The sequence below is a fragment of the Callithrix jacchus genome, chromosome 20 (assembly GCF_049354715.1).
Source record: "Callithrix jacchus isolate 240 chromosome 20, calJac240_pri, whole genome shotgun sequence".
NCBI lineage: Eukaryota > Metazoa > Chordata > Mammalia > Primates > Cebidae > Callithrix > Callithrix jacchus.
The window spans coordinates 25,875,213-25,902,490 of NC_133521.1; the positions used below are offsets into that span (position 1 = coordinate 25,875,213).

The window sequence follows — 27,278 nt, forward strand, 5'->3', positions numbered from 1 at the left end:
CTGTACCTCTGTGGGGCTGTCCAAGGAGCTGGTTATAGGATCACTGGGAGAAGCTGGAGTCTGCAATCAACTGCCCCTACCGAGAGTACCCTGATGAAAGCAGCAGCCTGCAGAAAGGAGGAAGCCTTCTCTGTCCTCCTACCTTACAGTCGCCCTGTTGGTCCCCCTCTTGGCTGTACCTAACAGCTGGAAAAAGGAGAACATGGTTTGTAGGACTCTGGCATCACTTAGAGTGTAGAAGAGTGAGTGTAGAGCAGGGACAGTCACTTAATAATGGGCAAGGGGTAGAGTAGAGTGTAGAGCAGGGACAGCCACTTAATAACGGGCAGGGACAGTCACTTAATAATGGGCAAGGCTGACTCACAAGGCCTGCCTAATAGCCAGTGCTGTTCTGCCAGGGTCCAGAAAGGCCATAGGGTTCTGACTTGCACTGCTGCTGCCAGCTGTGACTCTAGAACTTTACAGAGCACCTTTCTACTTAGAATAACTGGTAGTAAGTGACAGCCATTTCTTCCTTTCTTCTTAGAATGTAAAGTACTACCAAGGTATCCGGGCTGCCGTGAGCAGGGTGAAGGACAGAGGACAGAAGGCCTTGGTTCTTGACATTGGCACTGGCACGGGACTCTTGTCAATGATGGCAGTTAGAGCAGGCGCCGACTTCTGCTATGCTATCGAGGTAAGCCACCCCCTTCAGTTGTGTGTCCTGCATCTTGCATGGGAAATCACCTGTGCTCTTGCACTTTCCCCATCTGTTCCTTCACAAACATTCATGGAGTGCTCACTGTGTGCCAAGTACAGAGCCAGGCTCTGAGCATATAGAGATGAGTCAGACACAGTTCCTTCCTCCAGGAGCTAGTTTTCTACTCTGTCAGCCTGGGCTGCACATCAGAATCACTAGGAGCTTTAGAAAATACTTACAGGCTGGGCGCAGTGCTGACACCTGTAATCCCAACACTTTGGGAGGCCAAGGAAAGAGAATTGCTTGAGCCCAGGAGTTTGAGACCAGCCTGGGCAACATAGTGAGATCCCATCTTCACAGAAAAACTTCTAAATATTAGCTGGGCATGGTGGCATGTGCCTGTGTTCCAGCTGTTCTTGATGCTGAGGTGGGACAATCTCTTGAGCCTGGAAGGTCAAGGCTGCAGTGAGCCATGATTTGGACTTTATATGAGAAGGCAAAAAATTACTTCTGCCTTGTTTAAGCCAGTTATTTTCGGACTTTGTTTTTCTTACTAATCACTATATGAACTCAGTTTTATAGGGGAAAGTATTTAAATACATACCCCCACACTCCAGCCAGGGTGACAGAGTAAGACTTTATCTCAAAAAAAATCAAAACAGGCAAGGTGCCGCGGCTCATGCTTGTAATCCTAGCACTTTGGGAGGCCGAGACCAGTGGATCACGAGGTCAGCAGTTCAAGACCAGCCTGGCCAACTTGGTGAGACCCCATGTCTACTAAAAATACAAAAAAATTAGCTAGGCATGGTGGCACGCACCTGTAATCCCAGCTACTCTGGAGGCTGAGGCAAGAGAATCGCTTGAACCCAGGAGGCAAAGGTTGTAGTGAGCTGAGGTCACACCACTGCATTCCAGCCTGGACAACAGAGTGAGATCCTTCTCAAAAAAAAAAAAAAAATTAAATGGGAAATTCCAGAAATTATTTATAAGTTGTAAATTGTGTGCCATTCTGAGTATTATTACATCACTGTTCTATTTTTAATTATGACTGTTAATCTCTTACTGGGCCTACTTTATAAATTAAACATGGTCATAGGTAAGCTTGGAAGCTAAAGCAGCTCCACCGTGAATGCTAATCTTCCATGCCGACTTCTCGCCAACCCCAGCTTCACGAATGCCTCTAAAATTTCTGCTCTCATGCACTTTGATGTAAATCCTGCCCTGAGGTCAGAACAACTTTGATGTTATCATAAATACATACTTACCATAAATCCTGCCCTTAAATTCCCTGTGGTATGTAAGCTCTGCGTCTGAGCCGTAACAGTGTGGGGGCCCAGTGTCCCACTGCTCGAGACAAAGCTTCCGTTTGTAAGTCCCTATAAAATGTGTCTTTCTAAGAAGCTGGGTTTGCCATTCTCTTTCCTCAACCTCTGAGCTTCTGTGGCCTCTTGGGGTAGGTTTGCATAGAGGTGCCCACCACAGAACAGTATTATATGTATAGCAAAGAAAATGGTATATATAGGGGTCGGTAGGTATTATCTGAGTTTCAAGCATCCACCAAGAGTTTTTTTTGTTTTGTTTTGTGTTTTTGAGTCTCGTTCTCTCGCCAGGCTGGAGTGCAGTGGCGCAATCTTGGCTCACTGCAACCTCTGCCTCCTGGGTTCAAGCAGTTCTCCTGCCTCAGCCTCCCAAACAGCTGAGACTACAGATGGCACCACCATGCCCAGATAATTTTAGTATTTTTAGTAGGGACAGGGTTTTACCATGTTGGCTTGATGGTCTCAAACTCTTGACCTTGTGATCTGTCAGTCTCGGCCTCCCAAAGTGCTGGGATTACTGGTGTGAGCCACCTCCTCGGGCAGGAGTCTTAAAATGTATCCCCCATGGGTCAGACATGGTGACTCACACCTGTAATTCCAGCACTTTGGGAGGCTGAGGTGTGTAGATCATGAGGTCAGGAGATTGAGACCATCCTGGCTAACATGGTGAAACCCCGTCTCTACTAAAAATACAAAAAAATTAACTGGGCATGGTGGCACACGCCTATAGTTCCAGCTACTCGGGAAGCTCAGGCAGGAAAGTCGCTTGAACCCAGGAGGTGGAAGTTGCAGTGAGCCAAGATTGTGCCACTGCACTCCAGCATGGGTGACAGAGCGAAACTCTGTCTCAAAAAAAAAAAGATGTATCCCCCATGGACAAAAGGTACTACGGTATCATAAGAAAATGTAGGCTGTGTTCCGCCAACAGTGGGGATTTGGAACAGTTTTGATCCCAGAGGATGACCTGCTGGCTCACACATACACCTGGCACGTAACAGTCTTGCTCTCCTCTGGAGGGCACAGCACGCCTCCCAGTTTCGTGAGGCAACTTGCTTTCCTAGCTCTTTGGCGTCCCCTTGTGTGGCACTGACACCTACTGCTCTTACTAAGTAGTGCAGCTGCATCGGCATCCCCGGCTGCCCCGCTGTGCCTGGCACGGGATGGGAGTCCCTAACCATAAGTTAAACCCAACTGAATTTCACAGCCCTTTTTCATGATGCACATTTGGAGAATAAAGTTTTTAAGTTATACGTGTTAGGACCAGAATCAAGGAATAGCTTGTTCACCTTAAAGGTCAGACTACTGTTTAATTTATTGCTCATTTTTCCTTGGGTTTTGGCTCTGTTTTCTAGGTTTTCAAGCCTATGGCTGATGCTGCTGTGAAGATTGTGGAGGAAAATGGCTTTAGTGATAAGATTAAGGTTATCAACAAGCATTCCACAGAGGTGACTGTAGGTCCAGGTGAGATGTATGCATCCTGCATTGAAAACTTTGCTTGCCCTTGTGTGAGAGAGGTAAAGGGTTATTCCAGTTACCTGGAACAAATCCAGGTCATAGCAGAGAAATGGGGACCCTTGATGTTTATTTTCTTGCTAGTTGAAACTAGTCAGTAAGGAGTAAACTAGAGCTAGTCAGGTCCAGTGGCGGAGATGCAAAGCCTGCTTTTGCTTTCAGCAAGTTGGAGTTCTTTTTTCTTCTTCTTTTTCTTCTGAAGTGAAGGAATTCAGCCAAAGCAAGTTGGAATCCTTATGGGGCTCAACTCTGAGTTTCAATTAGCAATAATCATGCTTCAGGTAAACCTCATTGGCTATGGTACTGCCACTGCGCAAAATGAGTTTCATCAGGCAGAGAGTCTTTAGTTCTGACATTCCGCCTCTGCATACAACATGAATGATTTTCCAGTATAGTACTGTCTCTTAAGGTTTCCAGAAAACACACACACACACACACACACACACGTATATATTTTCTTTTTTTTGAGGCAGTCTCGCTGTGTCACCCAGGCTGCATTGCTTAGTGCAATCTTGGCTCACTGCTCCCTCCACCTCCCAGGTTCAAGTGGTTCTCCTGCCTCAGCCTTCTGAGTAGCTGGGATTATAGGTGCGTGCCACCACACCCGGCTACTTTTTGTGTTTTTAGTGGAGACAAAAATATTTTGTATTTCACCATGTTGGATAGGCTGGTCACGAACTTGACCTCAGGTGAGCCGCCTGCCTCAGCCTCCGAAGGTGCTGGGATTACAGGTATGAGCCACCATGCCTGGCCTATCTTTTTTATTTTTAAAACATAAAAAAAATGCACAAATAATTTCACTTATAATCAACATTATTGAAGTGTGGTTTACATTAAATGAATATCCATTTAATTTGAGGGATTTTGACAACTGTAAACATACTTATAACCACCACCATCATAATCAAGATAATAGAACATCTCTATCATGCCCAAAGAGATTCCTCATGACTCTTTCTAGTCAGTCCCCCCATATCCTGGTCCTAGGCACCCACTGATAACTTTCTTCATTATAGATTAGATTTGCCTCTGTAGGATTTCAAGGAAGTGGAATCATAGCAGCGTGGACTCTTCCGTGTGTGCTCTCTTTTATACAGCGTGATGCTGGTAAGACTCCTCTGCACTGTTTGTGTCTTGGGGTTGGGTGTTACTGAGCAGCACTCAACTGAGTAGATGAAATGTAACTTGTTTTTACCTTCACCCGTCGATGGACAGGGATTTCTTGGATAGGTCTTTAGATTTACTGATCTTTTCTTTTGCAGTGTCTAATATGGTGTTATCTAGTAAAATTTCCGTTTCTCTCTCTCCTCGCTCTCTCTTTTTTTTTTTTTTTTTTTTGAGACAGTGTCTTAACCTGTCACCCAGGCTGGAGTGCCATGATGTGAGCATGGCTCATTGCAGCCTTGACCTCCTGGGCTCAAGCAGTCCTCCTGCCTCAGCCACCTGTGTAGCTGGCACCACAGGCTTATGCCACCATGCCTGGCTAACTTAAAAAAAATTTTTGTAGACACGGGGTTTCAGTTTGAGGCCTAGGCAGGTCTCAAACTCCTGGGCTTAAGTGATCTTCCCACCTCAGCCTCCCAAAGTCCTGGGATTACAGCTGTGAGCTGCTGTGCCCGGCCTCATTTTTGATATTATATATATTTTTTTCATAACTTATGTTTTTCTTATGTTCATAGTTTCCTGTAAGCATTTATTTTAGCTTTCTTAACATCCTTATTTTCTGTTCCCACCATCTTTGTCTTTTCTGGGTTTGTTCTCTTGACTCATTTTTATCCTTGTTCTGGGTCACGTTTTCCTTCTTCACATGTCTAATAATTTTTCTTTAGATGCTGTGGCTATTGGGAATTCCCATTGTTGAGTGCTAGACTTTGTGGTTTTTGCTTTTTAAATGTTGACATGCAATTGGGTTACTTGCAGTTAAGATTGATTCTTTCAGGGCTTGTTTAAGCTTTCTTTGGGGCAGGGTTAGAGTAGCTTTAAGTCAGGGCTTCTCAACAGTAGTGCTGTGACATTTTGATAATTCTTTGTTGTGGATGCTGTCCTTTGCATTGTAGGATGTTTAGCAGTATCCTTGGCCTCCTCCCAGTGGATGTCAGTAGTACTCCCTTCCCTGCCATCATTCTTGCCAACCAAAAATGTCTCCAGACTGCCACATCATCCTTGGGCTTGGGTGTATAAAATTGCCACCTGTTGAGAACCACTGCTATAAGGCTATTTAGCCAGACAATTACTGCGACTTTTCTGGGGTCTGTGCTCAGAGCTCTAGGTGTTCAGCAGTGATCCTCCCATCTGGCTGATCAGAACGTTTCCCAGGCCTCCAAGAGCTCTGGAGATTGTTATAGTTCATGATCACCCTTTGCTCGGCATTACAGAGTCTTATGCTCTGTGTATGTGAATGTATTAACACAGACCCTAGAGGGTCTGAAAGCTTTCTTCTTTGTAACTTCCTCTCTGATTCTCTGCCTGGCAAGTTCCAGCTGCTTCCCCTTCCCTGAACTTGTTTCCTGTCTGTTTAACTCAGCAACACTGCCATGTTCTGCATAACCTCTTACCCTGTGCTGTGGTCTGGAAAGGGTCTCCTAGCTGACCTGGCTGACAGCCAGAGCAGGGTAAGTGTCACTTGGTTTATTTCCCTTCTTAGGGGGCAAACTGTGTTGCCTCTTGCTCAACATCTGAAAATACTTTTTTCGTACATGTTACGCGGTTTTCTAGTTGATAACAGCGGGAGGATAAGTCTGATCCCATTTACTCCACTATGGCCAGAATGGAGATTATTTATATGTTTTTGAGACAGTCTCGCTCTATTGTACTGAGTACCAGCTCAGTCGAGAGACCTCTACCCGGGCAGTGCTGAAGGCAGTGAGAGGCAGACACCCAGATAGAACACCAAAGTGGGTCTATCCGGGGGGACCGGCAGCCTACCGAGCTGAGAGTCTCAGGGGCTGACAGCTTTCCAGGCTGAAGGCCACAAGCAGATTCTGATCCACTTATTTATTCTCTCAACAGGTGACCATTATTAATAAACAGGTGTTATGTATTCCCTCATAACTCAAAAATATTCCAAGTAAGTAGCTATTACCAGCTTACCAGTAATTACAAACTAAAAGGTGTTCTCCACAAGGGAGCCATGAGGGCAGGGTAAACTTAATGTTTCTCGACATCTTCCCCCTTCTTTGTTTCAGCAAAGTTAGGTAAGCAAGTACAGCTCTATCTTGGTGAACCATTTCTTGGAGGATTGTGGATCCACATCTGCGAACTATGCAAAGAGAAACAAAACAGATTAGTGACAATCACAACGGCAGTCATAGATCCTCCAAGTGCTTTCATCCAAATGGCTGCCAGTCCACCAGCAGTTCCCTCAAGCACCTCGGAGGCTAACTGTCTACTCTTACATGTCTTCCTTAAGGAGTTGGGACCCAGAAATCTTTTGGGAAAGAGGGCAGAGGTCATTCTTCTGTAACTGCTTCCTGCTGCAAAGGGGCTTTGAGGTTCTTCTGGGTCCCTCTTCCTTAATTGCTGTCTTAATGGCCTTTCCAGGTGATATTTTATTCTCTCCCAATCATGTTCAGTCTCATTACACCTTTAAAGTTAATAAAGTCAATTTGTAACACTCTCCTCATCACAAGATAGGAGGGGTTTAACACAGCTCTGAATGTAAAGAGCTTTTCTTATAAACTTCTAATTAATAAGAATTAGGGCCTGATTATTATATTTTCCTTCCCAGACTTTTGTTGGTTTTAGGGCCACAGGCTTTATTCAGAGTTCTTTTTATTCAGCTCTTACCATTGTCCATACTATTTTTGGTTGTGGGTCTATTAATCCCCCATCTCTCCAGGCAATAGAGTTGTTGATCTCAGTATGTATACATTCTAAATAATTGTAGTTCTTTATCTGCCATCTGGATTCTGTGTTACTACAAGAGGACTGACAGGTGCAGTCAGTGCTAAGTATCCTCTTAGCGGACCAATAATCAATAATAACTTCATAGGAATTGTTACACAGCACCTCAGCCTTTATCACAACACAGTGTCTCCAGATTAATGTTTTTAACTTAGGGGACCATTCCTTACTTTATCTGCATTCAGGTTTTAATGGTTGAAACATTGTTACTTTATTTCCTAAATTATTACAGAAAATACTAAGGCCAGAGATGAGTAAAGGAAGGAAAAAATATATGTCCAATGTGTGAAACTTTCTTTACTTCTATCTCAACTCCAGAAATACTGACTTTAATCGTGATAACTGTCGTCATAATTACATTAACAGGCTGTCCTGCTTTCTTCAGGTTTTCCTCTGCTCTCTGTGAAACCTTCTTTAATTTGACCCCAAGTTGGTGGTGATGTTTGGCGTACTCTCCTTGTGGGAACAATACTCCACCTTGATGTTAGTCTCGCCATCTCTGTGACTGGGGCGTCCTCTGTCTCTTTTTTGGTATCTGGCTCATAGTATGGCTTTAAATGTCTGGATGGTGCCCATACTGGTTGTTAATTTGTACCTGCAGAAATACAAGCAAATCCTCTCCCCCAGGTTATTACATTACCTCTTTCCCAATTTTTTGTGAGTGGATTCTGCCACGAGATCAGTTGCCCTAACTTCTCGTCCCTGGGTTGCTTTATCAAATGTTGTTCAGCTGCTGTTAATTGCCGTCCCCTTGGCAAGCTCAAAAAATTCAAAGCCAGCAATGCCAGGTTTAACTGCATTTGTGGGGTTTGATATTTCTTATCCCCTCCTTTTTGCTTCTGTAGCTGCTGTTGGAGGGAAACATTAATTTGCTCTACAATGGCCTTACCTTGAGAGTTATGTGGAATACCTGTTACATGTATTGAGTAAAAAATTCTGTTAAAGATTGACTAATATATTCTGGGGCGTTACCAGGTTTTCTGGAGGATGGAATACCCATAAGAGCAAAACATATAAGATGTCTTTTGACACAAGTGGATGATTCACCAGTCTGGCATGTACCCCAGACAAAGTGTGAAAAAGTGTCCACGAAAACATGTACATATGCTAATTTCCCTAAAAGAAGGGACTTGACTAACACTATTACCTAGGCTGGAGTGCAGCGCTGCGAACACAGCTTACTGCAGCCTCGACTTCCTGGGCTCAACTGGTCCTCCTACCTCAGCCTCCTGAGTAGCTGGGACCACAGGCAGGCACCACCACACCCAGATAATTTTTTTTTTTTGAGATGGAGTCTCCCTCTGTAGCCCAGGCTGGAGTGCACTGGCGCACGATCTCAGCTCACTGCAACCTCCACCTCCCAGGTCCCGGTTCAAGCAGTTCTACCTCAGCCTCCCAAGTAGCTGGGATTACAGGCACGAGCCACCATGCTCAGCTAATTTTTGTATTTTTTAGTGGAGACAGGGTTTCACCATGTTGGCTAGTCTGGTCTTGAACTCCTGACCTTGTTATGCTCCCGCCTTGGCCTCCCAAAGTGCTGGGGTTACAGGCATGAGCCACCATGCCCGGCTTTTTAAAATTTTTTTTTTTTTTTTTTTTAATCAAAGCTTGTATATAAGATTACTTTATTCCTGCATCTTCTCAATTGTTTCTTCCTTGTATTTGCCCTTCTCCTTTCCTACTTGGCGAGATTTGGCTTTCCGTTCAAGGATCTTTTTGCGGTCTTTGTCCAGTTTTAGCCTAGTGATAACCACCTTGCTGGGGTGAATGCCTACATGGACAGTTGTGCCATTAGCCTTTTCCCGCTGCACCCGTTCAATGTAGATTACGTATTTCTTCCTGTAAACCTGGACTACTTTGCCAATCTGCTGACCTTTATAGTGTCCTCGTACAACCTGAACTTCATCATCCTTTCGGATGGGCATGGATCGCACGTTGTACTTCTGTCTCAACTCTTTGGAAAGAGGGGAGGACATAATCTTCCTGCGAATGGGGGAAGGTGCATTGAAATGCCTTTTGCGATTCTTGCTTCGGTCGGCAGTCACAAAGGGATTGAACTTCATTTCGGCAGCTCCCGCTTAGGTGATGGCCGCAAAAAGCTAAAATTTTTTATTAGAAACTAAGTTTTGCTTTGTTGCCCAGCCTGGTCTTGAACTCCTGGCCTCAAGTGATCCTCCTGCCTCAGCCTCTGAAAGTGATGGGATTACAGATGGGAGTCACAGCACAGGGTGAGATAATTTATTCTTAAAAATCAATTCATTTCAATGGGAGGGAGACTGACCTGCGGGGCAGCCTTGGCTGTGCAGTGCTGTGACTCTGCCTCCAGGCAGCATTGTTCACATGCACCTCAGGCTAGGCCAAGCCTCTCATATGATTTTTTTTTTGAGATGGAGTGGCTCTGTCACCTGGGCTGGGGTGCAGTGGAAGGTTGCTCACTGCAACCTGCACCTCCTGGATTCAAGTGATCCTTCAGCTGGTGTTACAGGCATGCACCACCACCTGGCTAATTTTTGTATTTCATGTTGGCCAGGCTGGTTCGAACTCCTGATCTCAAGTGATCCACCTGCCTCAGCCTCCCAAAGTGCTGGCCTTATAGACGTGAACCACCATGTCTGGCCAATTACTTTTTTTTTTGCTGTTTTTTGAGACAGAATTTCACTCTTGTTGCCCAGGCTGGAGTACGATGGTGCAGTCTCAGCTCACTGCAACCTCTGCCTCCTGGGTTCAAGCGTTTCTCCTGCCTCAATCTCCAGAGTAGCTGGGATTACAGGCATGCTACCACACCCGGCTAATTTTTTGTATTTTTAGTAGAGACAGAGTTTCTCCATGTTGGTCAGGCTGGTCTTGAACTCCCAACCTCAGGTGATCCACCTGCCTCGGCCTCCCAAAAAGCTGGAATTACAGGCATCAGCCACCATGCCCGACCATGGCTGATTGCTTAATACTTTTGCTTCAGAGACCTTATTACTGCAATCATTAAATCATTATGTAGTTATTTTTTAATATCTGTATAGCCACCCAGCTGAGGCATCCTGAGGTCATGCATTGTGTGGGTTGTATTAACTGTTCCATTCCGTTATTTGCTCAGGGCCTGCTATGTAAAGGAGTTCAATAATTTTTGTTAAGTGACTAGATTGTCAGGTCTTGCTTCATCCATGATCCCTTGTAAATGTGACTTTGTTTCCGATCCTGCAGCCTGACAAGTGGCTTCCTCATGGCCAAGTTAGGTGATCTTTCCTCTCTAACCCCTGTGGCTTTGGTACTTCTGCCATTCCTCCCTCCTCAAAACTCTCTCCCTGGACTTCAGTGACATCTCTTAATCTTGGTTCCCCTGTGTTGCTTTCTTTCTGATCCAATTGTGTGCTTTCCAAGGTTTCGTTCTCAGCACTTTTTAAAAGTGGCATCTGAAGTTGGTTGCCTGTTCCCCAGAGCTGGATTACATGTTGAGGCTTGTGGAGAGTCAAGCTAGGGAGCAGTGTGTGTTCATCATCCATGTTCTAAGTCCATGGCAAGGACTTAGGAAGCACCTGGGGTGGATACCGATTTCAGGCTGTCCCACCCAGGCCCTTATACATTATCACTCACACTCAAAATACCAGGCCCTCAAGTACTTGTTAAAATGCACTGGACCATAAAGCTTGATTTGTGTTTATTTTATTTTCATTATTTTTTGAGACAGAGTCTCCCTGTATCACTCAAGATGGAGTGTGGTGGGCAGTCTCGGTTCACTACAACCTCTCCCTCCTGGGTTCAAGTGATTCTCATGCCTTGGCCTCCTGAGTAGCTGGGACTACAGGCGTGTGCCACTGCACCCGACCAATGTTTTTATTTTAGTAGAGATGGGGTTTTGCCACGTTGGCAAGGCTAGTATGGAACTCCTGGCCTCAAGTGATCTGCCCACCTTGGCCTCTCAAAGTGCTGGAATTATAGGCATGAGTCACTGTCTCTTGATTTTTATTTTAATGAAGCAATTTGGACTGAAAATCATTTTAAGTTATATAATTGGTTTAAACATTATTTAGGAGATAGAATTGGTAGAGTAGGTGATCGGTGGCTTGTAGGATGACAGAAATCAAGAATTTATCTAGTGTGTGTTGACTGTTAAGGGGCACCTTGTTGGGGCACTGGGGTACAGTAGTGGACAGGCAGTCTCGGCCCTGTTGTCTGGAGATAGTAAATGATGCCCAGGTTCCTGGACTATGTGACTGTGTGACTCATGCATTGAGGCAGAAACCCTGGATGGAAGAGCAGGGGTGTGGGGTGGGGTGGGTGGGATGGGTCTCAGACAGTGTGTTCCAGTTGGAGTTTGACATGACATCAAAGAGGTTGGATGGGCAGGGCCACTCGGGAGGGTGGTCTCTGTGGCAGAAGACAGGAGTTTCTTCTTTTTTCTTTTTTTGACTGTCACAAAAGTTTATTTAACAAAAGTCTAATATGAAAATGTACATGACCTCATTTTTACATCATAGTAAAACAGGTCCTATGGAGAGAGGACATGGGTTTCTCCGCTGAACAGCCATTATTTATACTTGTTCCAAGGCTTCTAACATGATGATACTATTTCCTCATATTACCACCATTCCAATATTGTTCTGTTGTCCGCTAGTCGCCATCTCCACACATTCATCTATCACAAGATTCATAAAGGGATCAAATCCCTGCAATATTCCTTGGACATGTCTGCCACCATTTAATTTCAATGATAACTTCTTGTCCATAAATTTTTTCAACTCGGGAGGGTGAGCTTTGCTCATGATGGCTACTCTGCGAGCACACAGAGGCCTTGGAACCAGGAATTTCTTCTTAAGCTCCTCCACGTGATGCTCTTGTGGAACACGGGTGAGGTTCATAGGAGGTGTGCTTTTTTTTTTTTTTCCATCATTCCAGCCACCACCAAGTGAGACAGAGCTTATTTACCTGTTTTACTGATGAGGCAACTGATGATCAGAACTGAGGGCTCATGGATAGGAAGTGAGAGCCAGGCCAGGCTCTGGCCTTGAGGTTCATGCCGTCTCTGTTATACCCTTTTGTCAAATGCATTTTTTTTTTCTTTTTTTTTTTTTTTTGAGACAGAGTCTTGTCCTGTGACCCAGAATGGAGTGCAATGGCAAGATCTTGGCTTATTGCAACCTCCACCTCCTGGATGCAAGTGATTCTCCTGCCTCTGCCTCCTGAGTACAGGCACCTGTCACCACGCCCGGCTAATTTTTGTATTTTTAGTAGAGATGGGGTTTCAACATGTTGGCCAGGCTGGTCTCGAACTCCTGACCTCAGGTGATCCACCTGTCGCAGCCTCCCAAAGTGCTGGGATTACAGGCATTAGCCACTGTGCCTGACCCCTATCAGCTGCTTTCATGCTTCTCTTTTTCTTGCATCATCTGAGACTTGTACTCTGTGCAGGGGAGATGAGTGGGCTTTGTCAGATTCAATTCATGAGGCATTAAAAGTGTTTACAGTTAATTCTCCATGATGAATAGCCCCTTCCAAAATCTATTTTGGCTCTTGTCTCATTAAAAAATTATAATTGTAGACATAGCATTACATTACTGAGGCTTAAAAAAACAGTTAAAGAAGATGCCTCCCAAATCCTACTTTCTTCTAAAATCCCACTGTCCTAAAACAACTGTTATTTAAGAGATTATTTGGTGACAAGGAGCTAACTTCATTAAGGGGATTTACCATAGTGATACGGGGATTCTAAGTCATGGATCTCAATTTTGGCTGCTCAAGCCGAGCTCATGGTAGCTGGAAGATCACCCGAGAACCTTGCTCTCTTGCTTTGGCTTTCCCTCCCTCTCCCTGTAACCTAGAAGTATTTGAAGTACCAGCATTCAGTTTTTGGTTTTCAAATAATTTTTCTACTTTATTGGTTAATAGTTTAATTGTTAATTTATATCTCTCTAATTGCTAATACAGATGAAAAGATTTCCATGTTTGATTTCTGTTTTGAATTGTGTGTTTATATTTTTACCTGATTTCTTTTTGGGTGTGTATAGTTTTTTGTTTTTGTTTTGAGACAGAGTCTCACTCTGTTGCCCACACTGGAGTGCAGTGGCACGATCTTGGCTCACTGCAGCCTTGATCTTCCAGGCACAAGTGATCCTCCCACCTCAGTTCCCCGAGTAGCAGGGACTACAAGTTCAAATCTCTATGCCTGGCTAATTTTTTTTTTGGGAGACGAGAGTCTCGCTCTGTCACCCAGGCTGGAATATAGTGGTGTAATCTTGGCTCACCGCACCTCTGCCTCCCAGGTTCAAGTGTTTCTCATTCCTCAGCCTCCTGGGTAGCTGGGATTACAGGTGTGTACCACCATACCTATCTAATTTTTGTATTTTTGGTACAGATGGGGTTTTGCCATGATGGCCAGGCTGGTCTTGAACTCCTGGCCTCAAGTGATCCTCCCACCTTGACCTCCTAAAGTGCTGGGATTATAGGCATGAGCTACCACGCCTAGCTGATTTTTGTATTTTTTGTAGAAATGGGGTTTTGTCACATTGCCCAGGCTGATCTTGAACTCCCTAGCTCAAGCAATCCATTGGGTATTTATAGTTTTCTTATCATTTTTTCCAGGTCTCCCTCCCAATATTAAACATATGGAAAAGTTGGAAGAGTGGTTCAGTAAACACTCTTATTCCCTTACCCTAGATTTAGCAGTTAGTGTTTTGGCATACATTTACATATGGATTTTTTTTTTCATTGTCAAGTCAGTCACAGACATCCTGACACTTCTGAATACCTCAGCATGTGTATGTGCTTTTAGTGTGATGGCCTCTTAACAACTTACCTTTCCCATATTTGCTGTAAATATTTTTCCTAGTCTGTTGCTTACGTCTAACTCTGTTTTCTTGTTTTTCAGAGGGTGACATGCCATGCCGTGCCAACATCCTGGTCACAGAGTTATTTGACACAGAGCTGATCGGGGAGGGAGCGCTGCCCTCCTATGAGCACGCACACAGGCATCTCGTGGAGGTAGTACACAGAGGGCTCCCTCGGGCATGTCTGTGCTCTCAGCCAGCTCACACAGCACTCACGCATGCACCATACAACACACAGACCAAGCCCTCATGTCATGTACCTGGCACACCCCTCTGTTCCTGGGGGGTTCTAGTTCTCCTCACTTGTGACTTTCGTGTCCCTTAAATGCCAAGTCTTAATAGGTTAGAATTGAAAAGCAAGAAACTGTTTTCAAATTCAGTTCAGTTCAGCAAATATTCTCAAGAAGGTGATGCTTGAGCTGTCAGTCTTGAAAAGTGATCAGGTGTTGGCCTGACAGATGGAATATTTCTGGTAGAGGAGAGCAGCATGTGCTAGACATGAAACTGAATTGGTACAGTGGCTCTGGAGCTTTTGGGTGCTTTGGATTTTGTGCTGTGGGGGAGGCAGGAGACGTGGGCTTAGCCACTAAGGCTAGGAGCTGGGCAGGGACTAGATGGAGGGGGGCCTGGGGACTATGCCCAGTGGGTAGCTGTCATTTAGGTGGGGTGGCATCACAGCAGGGTTTGAAGCAGAGGATTGATGGCAGATTTATGCAGGCAGGCATGTGGAGGACCTTTGGGATGTAGGACTGGAGGTTGTGGGTGGGTTAAAAGGTTGTGGAGTTGTCCAGACACTGAGGTGCAATGGACCTCAGCCAAGGCTTTAGACATGGGCCTGATAGGTAGTCCCAGGAGTTGGTGGTCCCTTAGGTTTAGAGGTATTGAGGATGATGCCAGGGTTTGGGCACCCAGATTGGATGGCAGTGCTTCCTATGGACTGGGAGCACAGGAGGAGGGGCATCCCTGGGAAGGTTGGGGAGCAGTGAGGGCGATTCATCTTGTTTAGACATGGAGTTTGAGCTCTCTGAAGATCAGCCAAGTAGAGAGGCCCAAGAGGCCCAGAGGTGCTTGGGTTTAGTCAATGAAGAAGGCATGGTTGAGGTCACTCTGGAGAATGTGGAGGGAGAAGAAAGGTGGTCCAGACCAGGGAACCCCCTTGTGAGGCGGGGCAGAGGAAGCACAGCCTGGTCAAGGAGGTGGGAGCAAGTCCAGTTAGAGCAGTCTTTCTCTACCAGAGCAAGGTTGGGAGACACTTTGCGGGGAGGCCAGGGATGCTACTAACCTTTTACCATGCCTAGAGCAACCCCCACCACAAATAATCATTTGGCCCAGGAGGCCAGTGGTGCCGAAAGCCCTGTAGGTCACAGCTGTGAGTATGCTCTTGGCGCATGGAGGGCATGTAGCAAATGCATGAGGTAGGATGAAAGCTGGACAAGGAACCAGAGCCGCAGCTGTGCCCAGTGGTGCCAGAGGGCTGGGCAGTTGAGGGGGCACCATGGTCCATGGGGCTTTGCCACAAGGAGACTGTTCTGGTGCCAGGCAAGAGCGGCACTGAAGGGATACTGAGCCCAGAGCCAGGATCACCGCCCAGCAGCAGGACTTGAAGCATTTAAGAGTGCCAGGTAGCCAGGAACTTAGCTGACATAAGTCGTTAGGCACAGTGTGTATTCTTTTTGAAATCTCATACCTTTTTTTTTTTCCCTTTTCCAAGGGCACAGGACTGAAAACAGTTAACTCTTCTAATAGTAGAAGGTGTTGGGCATTACTGAACCAACCTAATATTGAAAAATAAACATCTTTTGATCACTGGGAATTACTGTGGGTCTAAGCACCTGAGTTTTGTTTGGTTTTGTTTTTTAATATAAACTTAGGAAAACTGTGAGGCTGTTCCCCACAGAGCCACCATCTATGCACAGCTGGTGGAGTCCAGGAGGATGTGGTCATGGAACAAACTGTTTCCCATCCGTGTGCAGACCAGCCTCGGAGAGCAGGTCATCATCCCTCCCGTGGACCTGGAGAGGTGCCCTGGAGCACCCTCTGTCTGTGATATTCAGCTGAACCAGGTGTCACCAGCCGAATTCACAGTCCTCAGTGATGTGCTGCCCATTTTCAGGTAACAAGGCGCCCCCATAGGTGATGGTGCTTTGAGACATTTGATGGAAGGTGGGCCTTTGGAGGTTCTTTTTGAGTGGGAAGAAAACCTAGCTGCTGTCACCTGCCTCAGAAGGCAAGAGTCCTTTGCAGCCAAATGTCATTGCCAGTGAAGTCACTGTAGATGCTTAAAAAATGGAGTGTGTGAGGTTAAGCTCTGCTTACATTCTTGAATATTATTCCTCAGTGTGGACTTCAGCAAGCAAGTCAGTAGCTCAGCAGCCTGCCATAGCAGGCAGTTTGAACCTCTGGCATCTGGCCGAGCTCAGGTGGTTCTCTCGTGGTGGGACATTGAAATGGACCCTGAGGGGAAGATCAAGTGCACCATGGCCCCCTTCTGGGCACACTCAGACCCAGAGGAGATGCAGGTAAGAGGTAGGAGCTGAGCATGTGCTCTGTCAGTCAGGAAACTTGTCCACTGCTGTTCATGGGAAAATAGCAGTTGGACTTTAGACCTAGGAGAATTTAGAAACAGGAGGGCTATGTCAGAATCAAAGGCAAAGAAACCCTAACCTGGACCAGGCATGGTGGCTGACCTGCCTCAGAAGGCAAGAGTCCTTTTTAAAAAGCAAGCATAGACTAGCTATAGTAAGGTAGCCCTCCCGGGGTGAGCTCATGGTCAGCACCTGTGGACACAGTGAACAACAGAGAAGCTTTGGCAAGTTAGCTTTCCTCTCCCTTTCATCATGATGCAGCCACCCTTAGATATCACCCCTCATCCCCTGAGTTATCCCAGGGAGCTCCCATCAGCTTGGAATAGAGAATTACAGTCTCACCTTCTGTGGCCTCAAAATCTCCCTTCTCTGCCCCGATAGAAAGTAGGCAGAGGACATGAAAGACAGAAAAGGAAATACAGATGACAGGGGATAGTTGCCCACTCTTCCTCACAAGAAGAGAAATGCAGTATTATTTGTGCATAGCACCTGTAGTCCCATCCTCTCAGGAGGCTGAGGCAGGAACATTGCTTGAACCCAGGAGGTCGAGGCTGCAGGTGAGTCATGATTGCACCACTGCACTTCAGCCTGGGCAATAGGGTTAGACCCTGTCTCTAAAGAGAAAAAAGAGAGACAAATGCAACTTTAAACTGCAAGGAGATAATCATTTTCACCTATTAGTGAATAAAGTTTAAACAGTTTGCAAGTACACTGTTGGTAAAGCTCAGGGAAAGAGCAGGAAAGTGAGTTGTCAGAACGTCTCAGGTAGAAAGCAATGCTGCTGCCAGATGTGGGGCTGATGCTGGATTTGAGTCTGTAGAATGAATGTGTGCAGCCCTGATTTAGTAGAAAAAGGCCAACCTAAAGGCCACTAGTAGGGATCAAGTCCGTTATCCTTTCAGTGGGTGAGGTAGCTGTTTGCACTGATATGGGACAAGCTTCAGGGTGGATTATTACCTGAAACAAAAATAAAGGTGCAGAATGTTGTATAGTGTGCCAGCATTGGTATTAGTAAAAATAGGAATAGCTGGGCATGGTGGCTCACGCCTGTAATCCCAGCACCTTGGGAAGACAAGGAGGGCGGATCACGAGGTCAAGAGATCGAGACCATCCTGGCCAACATGGTGAAATCCCGCTTCTACTAAAAACACCAAAATTAGCTGGGTGTGGTGGCACATGCCTGTAGGTAGTCCCAGCTACTCGGGAGGCTGAGGCAGGAGAATGACTTGAACCCAGGAGTCAGAGGTTGCAGTGAGCCATTATTGCACCACTACCCTCCAGCCTGGTGACAGAGTGAGACTCCATCTCAAAAAAAAAAAAAAAAGAATATACGTGTTTGTGAGTGGATAGTCTTGTGTGGTATGCATGTAAGCATGTCTTTGGAAGAATTCCCAGAAATTGGTAAAACTGACTGCATCCAGGAATGGGGGCTAGGGGTTAGGGGTGGAAAGGAAACATTTCTCACTACACTTTCTTATATATCTTTTGAATTTTCTCTCATATGCTTGTGTTATTTACACTCCCATCCACTCTCCCTTACTCTCACACTCAAAGGAAAAAAAAGTGGGAAAGGTGTTTTGTAATTGCCTCATGGGTAAATTGCCCACTGTCCTGACAAAACCAATTCGCTGAGACCCTGGCATTGCAAGAAAGACAGTTATTACTCAGATCAGTCTCTGAAAGTTCACAGGCTAGGGTTTTTGTTTGTTTGTTTTGTTTTTTTGAGATGGAGTTTAGCTCTTGTTGCCCAGGCTGGAGTGCAATGGGATGATCTCAGCTCACCACAACTTCCACCTCCCGGATTCAAGCGATTCTCCTGCCTCAGCCTCCTGAGTAGCTGGGATTACGGACATGTGCGACCACACCCGGTTAATTTTTATAGTTTTAGTAGAGACGGGGTTTCTCCATGTTGGTCAGGCTGATCTTGAACTCCTGACCTCAGGTTACACTCATGCCTTGGCCTCCCAGAGTGCTGGGATTACAGAGGTCAGCCACCATGCCTGGTCCAGGTTAGGGTTTTTCAAGTATAGTTTGGCAGGCCAAGGAGTCCACTTCTGGGTAGAGTCATCAGACAGAAATGTAGAAATGTAACAATCCAAAAAGACATTTCAAAGGGTCAGTCTTAGGTTCTGTAAGAGTGGTGTTATCTGCAGGTAGAATCAGGGAAGGCTGCAGATCTTGTGACCTCCAGAATAATGGCTTCACCTTAGCAGAATTTAGCCTCCTCTCATCCTCCTAACCTGATGATCTTTCATTAAGTTTAATTTTGGGGAAGGGCAGTTTTCACTTAAACTATTAACTGGCTGGGCACGGTGGCTCACGCTTATAATCCCAGCACTTTGGGAGGCCTGGGTGGGTGGATCATTTGAGATCAGGAGTTCAAGACCCGTCTGGCCAACATGGAGAAACCCTGCTACTACTAAAAAATACAAAAATTAGCCAGGTGTGGTGATGCATGCCTGTAATCCCAGCTACTTGGAAGCTGAGGCAGGAGAATTGCTTGAACCCAGGAGGTGGCGGTTGCAGTGAGCCGAGATCATGCCACTGTACTCAAATCTGGGTGGCAGAGCGAGACTCCGTCTCAAAAAATAAAATAAAATAAATTATTAACCAAATATCTCCCAAAGTTAGCATGGCCCAGACCCAGGAATGATCAAGGGCAGTTTGAACGTTAAAGTAAGATGGGGGTTGATTAGATGAGATATCTTTCACTGTCATAATTCTCTCACTGTTTTTCGAAAAGGCAGTTTTGGTTTCAGAGCCAAGAAATAGAACCTGTCTCTACCCAGGAGCACATTAGGCACCATCCTTTGTTCAGTCCTCCAGCCTGCCTGTCCTTAACTGCTGGCTTTGTTGATGCTCACCTGCTTCTAGGTGTCCACAACATTGACTTCCTGGAAGGCCTTAGCAGCTTTCCCTACCCCATTCCCAGAGTAACTGTTTAATCTGAAGGGTTGTGACCGCTGGGGGATTCTCAATCAGCGTTAACGACAGCAGCATGTGAAACTAAGAAGCACCTGAGCTTCTTAGTCTCCCCTCCACCTTCCAGGTGCCTGGCCCCAGGAGGGTGTGTGTGTCCAGCCAGGGTGTGCCATCTTCCCTCTGGAGGCTGCGTGTGTGTCACTCTGAATTCACCCACAGAGTTGAGATTGGCACTGGGCTGCATTCTTCCTAAGACTGTGTTGCAGAATTAGCATAAGAATAGCATTATAATGTTAGTACTTGTGGTGTGGTGGCTCACTCCTGTAATCACAGCACTTTGGGAGGCCAAGGCAGGTGGATCACTGGAGGTCAGGAGTTCGAGACCAGCCTAGCCAACATAGTGAAACCTTGTCTCTACTAAAAATACAAAAAATTAGCCAGGCATGCAGGCAGATGCCTGTAATCCCAGCTACTTGGGAGTCTGAGGCAGGAGAATCACTTGTACCCAGGAGGGGAAGATTGCAGTGAGCCAAGACAGTGCCATTGTACTCCAGCCCAGGCAACAAGAGTGAAACTCCATCTCAAAAATAAAGTACTTTTAATTTGCATATCTTCAGAGCATTACTATGTATATTTTTCTTCTTGAATCCTCTTAGTAGACAAACTGGGTAACCACAACCATAACCAACCCGGGATTCAGCAGGCTCCAGGGACTGGAGCAGGGCCTGTGTCCAGGAGCAGTGGACTGGGTCCTGTGTCCTTTCTGTACCAGTGCTGATTTTTGGATTAGAAATTTGAAATCTGCTAATGAATCTCCCTCATTAATTTGTGAAACTGCTTTGATTCTAAATATACTTTGCCTGCCCCATCGTGGCACAGTGGGTTCTGTCACTAGCTCTTCATCATTAGGACCCAGGAGGTCCTGTGGTGGGAGCATGTGAAGGACATGATGATAGGGCAGTGCCATGGGAGCCTAGGAGGGGTCGGGAAAGGGTTCTCCAGCTTCTCTGATCTACTCCAGATACATTTGCACAGTGTGGGAATGAATAACAGATTTAAAAGAACCTGTTTTATCATTCCTGTTACTGTTTATTTTTTCTGGAACATATCTGGTCAGATTTTATTTTCTAGTTTTTACTTCAAGTAGGCATCTTAAGTGTGTGGGAGTATCATTCTCTTGCCTTTTGTTAAATTCAAGACCAGGTGTGCGGGCACATTCTTGACCTGTGCTCTTGGAGTCCCACAGGGCCAAGTTTTTCTTAGTTCCTGAAGGTGACAGAATGAGCAGGCAGTCGTCTCATCAGAGTTGAGCCAGGCATCTCCTGTTTTTGTTTGTTAGAATCAGGTTCTTGCTCTGTTGCTCAGTCTGGAGTGCGGTGGCACCTCTAAGCTCACTGCAGCTGTGAACTGGGTACAGAGACCCTCCTGCCTCAGCCTCCTGGGTAGCTGGGACTACAGGCATGTGCCACCATGCTTGGCTAATTTTCTGTTTTTTGTTCAGATGGGGGTCGCTGCTGTGTTACCCAGGCTGGTCTCGTAATCCTGGCCTCAAGCGATTCACCAGCCTTGGCCTCCCAAATGGTTGGGATTATAGGCGTGAGCCATTGCATCCAGCTGGCATCTACTTTTTAGGACATTTCTTCCTTTTTCAAAAATAAGCTTAACAATCATGAGAGAAATAAACCTCATTATATAAAACAAAAAAATCACTCATGGTCCTCCCTCCCACCCAAAATAACTCCGTTTCTTTGGTCTTTTTCCAAACGCACGGGTGTCTTCAGTGCTCATCTCTGTTTGGGTCCCCGTAGCCTTCATCAGCAGTGTTTCAGATGTCTGCCTCTATTCTGCACGAGGGTTTATATCCTGTTCTGAGCGCTGGCCAGTTGGGTGGGTTCCAGTTTTTGCTGATATAAATAATTCTGTGATTTGCATTTTTATGTGAATATAACTCTTTTCTTTGGTTTTTTGTTTGGGTTTTCTTAGGATAGAATCCTGTATGTGGGGTTTGTAGTAAGGACTAGCACAGCTTATTAAAAGTTGACTCTGGATCATTGTCAACCATGTTTCACAATTGAGAACATTTAGTTATTTAAATACTTCAGTTTAATTCACAGAGTAAGTTAAAACCTTTTTGTATTTTCCCAACTTTTTATTTTGAAAAACTATCAATCCGTAGAATAAGTGAAAATGAACACTGATGGTTCCTTTATTTAAACTGACCAGTTGTTGACATTTGTCACACCTGTTGTCTTTGTCTTCCTGCCTTTCTCCCTGCGTCCCTGCATGTCTGTCTCTACAAACACACTAGCTTGTGTGCGATTTTTTGCTAAATCATTTAAAGTAACTTGCAGCCATCTGACACTTTCTTTTTTTTTTTTTTTTTTTGAGACGAAATTTTGCTCTTGTTGCCTAGGCTGGAGTGCAATGGTGTGATCTCGGCTCACCGCAACCTCTACCTCCCAGGTTCAAGCGATTCTCTTGTCTCAACCTCCCAAGTAGCTGGGATTACAGGCATGTGCCACCATGCCTGGCTAATTTTTTGTATTTTTAGTAGAGACGGGGTTTCTCCATGTTGGTCAGGCTGGTCTTGAACTCCCAACCTCAGGTGATCTGCCTGCCTCAGCCTCCCAGTGTGCTGGATTGCAGGTGTGAGCACCGTGCCTGGCCTGACACTTTACTTTTAAATACCTCAACACTTACCTCCCAAGAATGAAAACAGTCTGCAACATAAACGAAACACGTGATCACACCTGAAAAACAGAGGTTCCATACTATCATCTGACATGGTTCAAAATAAAATTTCTTGTCTCCAGAAGTCCTTGATAGCTTTTGTTACCTCAATCTATGATCCAGTTAGGTTTAGTGAATTGCATTTGACTGTTTTGTAAATTCCAAGTATGTTAAAGCCTTTGGAATGCGTGCCATGGGACTATTCTGAAAAGGTTCCCTCCAAACCACTAGGTTTAAACCATTGTATTTTGCCTTCAAATGAAACACTCAGCACAGCCCTATGTGTTGAAGAGAGAGCTCTGGTGCTATTCTGATGGGGTGGGGACTGGAGCCTGCACTTGTCCGCTCCCCTGAGCCACTGTGGCAGATTGCTGCCCTTGGCCACATTATGTCTTCCTAAAGCCAGCAAGGTTCCCACAGCCTTTTGGGCCACTGGCCTCTGATTTTAGAGTTTGTTTCTTTATCTCCTTGGCCACAATAGCCAGCTGCAGTCTACATTTTGGACTTCCTGAAAACTGGTAGTTCTGGCATTTGGCTCCTGGATTTGAAGCATTGCTCATACAGCAGCTTGTTGACAGCTGACTCTGTTCCCCGTTTCAGTGGCGGGACCACTGGATGCAGTGTGTATACTTCCTGCCACAAGAGGAGCCTGTGGTGCAGGGCTCAGCGCTCTGCCTGGTAGCCCACCATGATGACTACTGCATATGGTACAGCCTGCAGAGAACCAGGTATGCTGAGCCTCATGGGGGTGGAGGATGAGCCTCTGAGACTGCATGTATGTAAATTCCCCATTTACAGACCCTTTGGACACGCCAGTGGGTTGATTTGTGTCTGGACAGAATAAAATAAGAACAAAGATTTGTGACCAGATGTGTCACTGTCCATTCGTGTGTACTCAGGAGAGGTTGTTGGAATCTGTTTAGAGCAGATGCATATGAAAAGCCTGGAATTAGTGGGTGCTCTAACCTCTGATGCCTACTGGAGACCAGTGTCCAGATTCATGCCCTCTAGAGGCCTGTGAAGGTGCTCACTGCCCACGTCTGTTTGTTCATCTCCTGACCTAGCCCTGAAAACGAGAGGGTCCTCGAGATGCGCCCCGTGTGCGACTGCCAGGCTCACCTGCTCTGGAACCGGCCACGGTTTGGAGAGATCAATGATCAGGACAGAACTGATCGATATGTCCAGGCCCTGAGGACTGTAAGTGTCCAGCCCCTTGGCTGTTTGTGGGGAAAAGGAAAAAAGGAGTTTGTCCCAGGAGCTCCAGCACTCTGCTTACGATTTTCTAATTTTATTTTCTGTGTCCTCTTGGCTATGAGTGGCTTCAGCGAGTGCCTTCTGGGGTGGGCACTGGAGCAGAAAGCTGGAGAGCCTGGGGCTGGACTTCCTGAGGGTTTACTCTCTCCTCTCCAGGGACAGCCTCTGGCTGGGCTCCTGCTGGACGCATTTGCCCTGTTAGACACAGTCACTGCTGTGGGTGGTCACAGTGGATTCGCCCACCCTTCCCCTCTTCTATGTGTTGCTGCCTTTCTAAAATTTTCTAAAATGTAAATCTGGTCATGTCACTCTCCTGCCTGAAAACCCGTGTTCCCTGCTACCTATAGCAGGGGACTCAGCCTGGAGATTACAGGTGGGGCTTGGAGGGAGGGTCTCTTGAGGCCCTTGTGCAGAAATAAGTGTGCATGTGTGCATTTTTGAGGGGGCTGGGGGAGAATCCAAGCCATCCTGAGTTTCTCTCAGAGGGGTCTGTCACCCAGAAAGGCATCTCTTGTGAACACAGCCTTGTAGGCTCTCAGCTGTCTGTGCTGTCTCCAGGCAGGGAAGAAGACTCTTGTCAGGGACTGGGAGGTGGCCCCCTGAGGGTGGGACAGGCCTTCTGCAGGGCCTCTGGGCTGGGTTGAGGACTGCCTTTTCTGACAGTGGGGACAGGTCGGGAGACATGAGCAAGACAGGTGTGTTTGAGGCTGGGGGTGGTTACTGCACGGGGACGCAGGGGGATGGTCCAAGTAGGATGAGAAGGGAAGCATGCTTGCTAGCAGGAATCTTCTGGCAAACTGGGGGAAGCCCTGTGCTGAAGTTACCCATTCCCCACAGGTGCTGAAGCCAGACAGCGTGTGCCTGTGTGTCAGTGATGGCAGCCTGATGTCCATGCTGGCCCATCACCTCGGGGCGGAGCAGGTACTGAACGTGCACCCTTGTCAGCCTCCTGAGGTGGGCTCATGAGTTAGGGCATTGTGTGGTCTGGGTTCACAATTCTGTGATCAGGGCTTTTTGTAAGGGCCACTGTTATGGGCATAGCATGCTCAGGTCAGGGACTGGGGGCTTTATTACCTGCGTGTGCAGGAGTGGAGCCAGGGCTCAGGCTGCCCCAGGGAGGGAATGAGCAATGAGGGTGGGGGATGAGCGCAGGGGGGGAATGAGCACAGAAGGGGGATGAGCGCAGGGGGCAAATGAGCGGTGGGGGGGATGAGCAAGGCAGGGGATGAGTGGGGGGAGGATGAGCACGGGGTGTGGGGGGATGAGTGCAGGTGGGGAATGAGCGCAGGCCGGGGAATGAGCATGAGCGCAGGCGGGGGATGAGCGAAGGAGGGGGAATGAGCCCAGGGGGATGAGTGCCGGGAGGGTTGTTCAGGTGCTGCTTCTGTCTTGGGATGGTTTTATCAGATTTTAATCTTTTTAATTTTTCTTTGTTAAGTGAATATCTTACAACTAATAGCATGGTGTTCCCTTTAGGTATTTACAATTGAGAGCTCAGCAGCTTCTCACAAGCTGATGAGAAAAGTAAGTGAGAATTGTTGCTGAAATAGCAAGAGGACCTGTGGGGCTGACCTTCTGAATCTGGGTTGATGGCTTTGAAGTGGCATCTCCCTGGAATGGAGGAGTAGTGGCAGGATGGTGTGAAAGCCCCTGCCTCTGTGTTGTCTTGGCTGCTGCCTGGAGAGCAGCTGGAAGCCTGGTGGGGTGGCTGTCACTGAAATAGAGGCAAATGTTTGCACTGTCTCTCTGTTGCCGACTGGAGTGCAGTGGCTCCATCTCCTCTCACTGCGACCTCCTCCTCCCAGGTTCAAGGATTCTCCTGTCTTAGCCTCCTGAGTAGCCGGGATTATAGGAATGTGCCACCACACCTGGCTAATTTTTATATTTTTAGTAGAGATGGGATTTCACCATGTTGGCCAGGCTGCTCTGAAACTCCTGACTTCAGTTGATCCATTTACCTTGGCCTCCCAAAGTGCTGGGATTACAGGCATGAGCCACTGCACCCAGCAGCCTTGCTTTGTTTTTTTTGTGTCTGAAGAAGCTTACACTTTTCTCCTCACTTCACATAAAGCTACGAAAACATTTCTGTCATGGTAGAACTGAATGTAGAATGTGTTTCTAGGCCATCAGTGCTCAGGGAGTCAGTGCTCACAGCCTGGGGGGAGATGGGATTTCTCTCCCTGGCCAGTAACTGGTTTGATTTCCTATCCAAAGGGGAACCCCTTTCACCAGAATTGTAGGCCTGCACTGAGTCCTGGTGTGTGCCCACAGGAGAAATTTCTTTTGCTTCTGTCCCATTCTGCTCCTGATCTCATCCATAGTCTATACGATGCCTCTCAAGGAGAGAATTTCCACAAAGCAGTTAAAAGTGGTGCTCCAGAACAATTTGGCCAGAAAATTCAAAGCAGAGGGTGCAACTTTGAGAGATTTTTTTTTCTGACAAAAACAACACTTCAGCATGAATACAGTAATTTTATGGTTTTCTTTCTGAGATCTTCAAGGTTAACCACTTGGAAGATAAAATTAACATCATAGAGAAACGGCCGGAATTATTAACAAATGAGGACCTGCAGGGTAGAAAGGTGAGTAGCGGCAGCTTCCTGGCCGTGCTGGGCTGTGTTAGGGTGGGCAGCACATGCTGCAGTAGCCCAGGCCACACCCTGTCCCTGGGATCTCACTGTGGGTTTCCATGTAACTTATCTCCTAGGAGTTCCCGCCATCAAGAGTGTGGTGAGGCTTTCATGGAGCTGCCCATTGAGCAGATGGTTGCACTGTTCTTTTTTTTTTAAAACAGTGTTTCACATTGTCGCCTATGCTAGAGTGCAGTGGCATGATCTCAGCTAACTGCAGCCTCCAACTTCCAGCCTCAAGCAATCTTCCCACCTCTCCTGAGTAGTTGGGACTATAGGCATGTGCCATTACGCCCAGTTATTTTTGTATTTTTTGGTCTTGAACTCCTGAGCTCAAGCGATCTGTCAGCCTCCGCCTCCCAAAGTGCTGGGATTACAGGCATGAGCCACTGCACCCGGCTGCACTGCTCTTAGCTCAGCCTCGTCTCTGCTCCTTCACGTCAGGACAGAGCAGCTCTCTTGGGGTTCCTAGGAGCAGAGCGTGTCCTTTCCTCTTCACCGCACTCCTGTCTTCACTTCCCGTCCACAGCTTCCTGCTGCAGTTAGGCTTCCAGGCCCTGAAACTACTTCTGCCAGCAACCTTGTTACTCCCATGGTCTCCCTGCAGGCTTCATCTGTTCCAACCGCTTGTCTTTGTGACCCGGGACTTCTGCCTGTGCTGGGGAGGCTGCTTTCCCCTCCCTTTCCTGGCTGCTCCTTGTCAGTCTTGATTCTTTCCTTGCACTGCTCTGTGTCCCTCTCCCCATGTCTCTCCCTTCCCCTGACTGCATCCTCTCTGGTAATCAGGTTCCTTCCCATGAGTTAATCAGTGACCCTCAGAGTCGGCTTTCACTGTTTGCTATTTTGGATTCAAATCTCACGTCCAGCTACCACCAGCCCATCACCTTTCCTTGACACAGGCCCTTCAGACTGGACTCACCCAAAGCGGA

The 27,278-nt window shown here is 46.6% G+C and overlaps 1 protein-coding gene, 1 non-coding gene and 2 pseudogenes across 28 annotated transcripts in view; 1 reads left to right on the forward strand and 3 right to left on the reverse strand.

Annotated features, from left to right (window-relative positions):
• The window catches only part of PRMT7 (protein arginine methyltransferase 7), a 64,934-nt gene that overhangs the window by 13,411 nt on the left and 24,245 nt on the right, over positions 1-27,278 (forward strand). For 18 of the 27 annotated variants that reach the window (XR_013530099.1, XR_013530100.1, XR_013530102.1 and 15 more), the window contains 10 exons: positions 527-676; positions 3,351-3,459; positions 14,270-14,382; positions 16,100-16,341; positions 16,567-16,747; positions 23,066-23,193; positions 23,530-23,662; positions 24,557-24,640; positions 25,196-25,243; positions 26,212-26,301. Coding sequence is in view for 18 of the 27 variants with exons in the window: in XM_078357512.1 (XP_078213638.1) it covers positions 527-676; positions 3,351-3,459; positions 14,270-14,382; positions 16,100-16,341; positions 16,567-16,747; positions 23,066-23,193; positions 23,530-23,662; positions 24,557-24,640; positions 25,196-25,243; positions 26,212-26,301 (1,278 nt within the window). In the remaining 9 variants the exon portion in view is untranslated. Of the gene's footprint in view, positions 1-526; positions 677-3,350; positions 3,460-14,269; positions 14,383-16,099; positions 16,342-16,566; positions 16,748-23,065; positions 23,194-23,529; positions 23,663-24,556; positions 24,674-25,195; positions 25,244-26,211; positions 26,302-27,278 lie in introns of all 27 variants that reach the window. The other 9 variants (XR_013530097.1, XR_013530096.1, XM_078357509.1 and 6 more) reach the window with 1 other exon arrangement.
• Positions 3,695-3,831, reverse strand: LOC128930328 (U4 spliceosomal RNA). Its single transcript, XR_008478257.1, has one exon. It is a non-coding gene; the product is annotated as a U4 spliceosomal RNA (small nuclear RNA).
• LOC108589342 (large ribosomal subunit protein uL24 pseudogene) lies at positions 9,008-9,510 on the reverse strand (annotated as a pseudogene).
• Positions 11,895-12,305, reverse strand: LOC108589343 (small nuclear ribonucleoprotein G pseudogene; annotated as a pseudogene).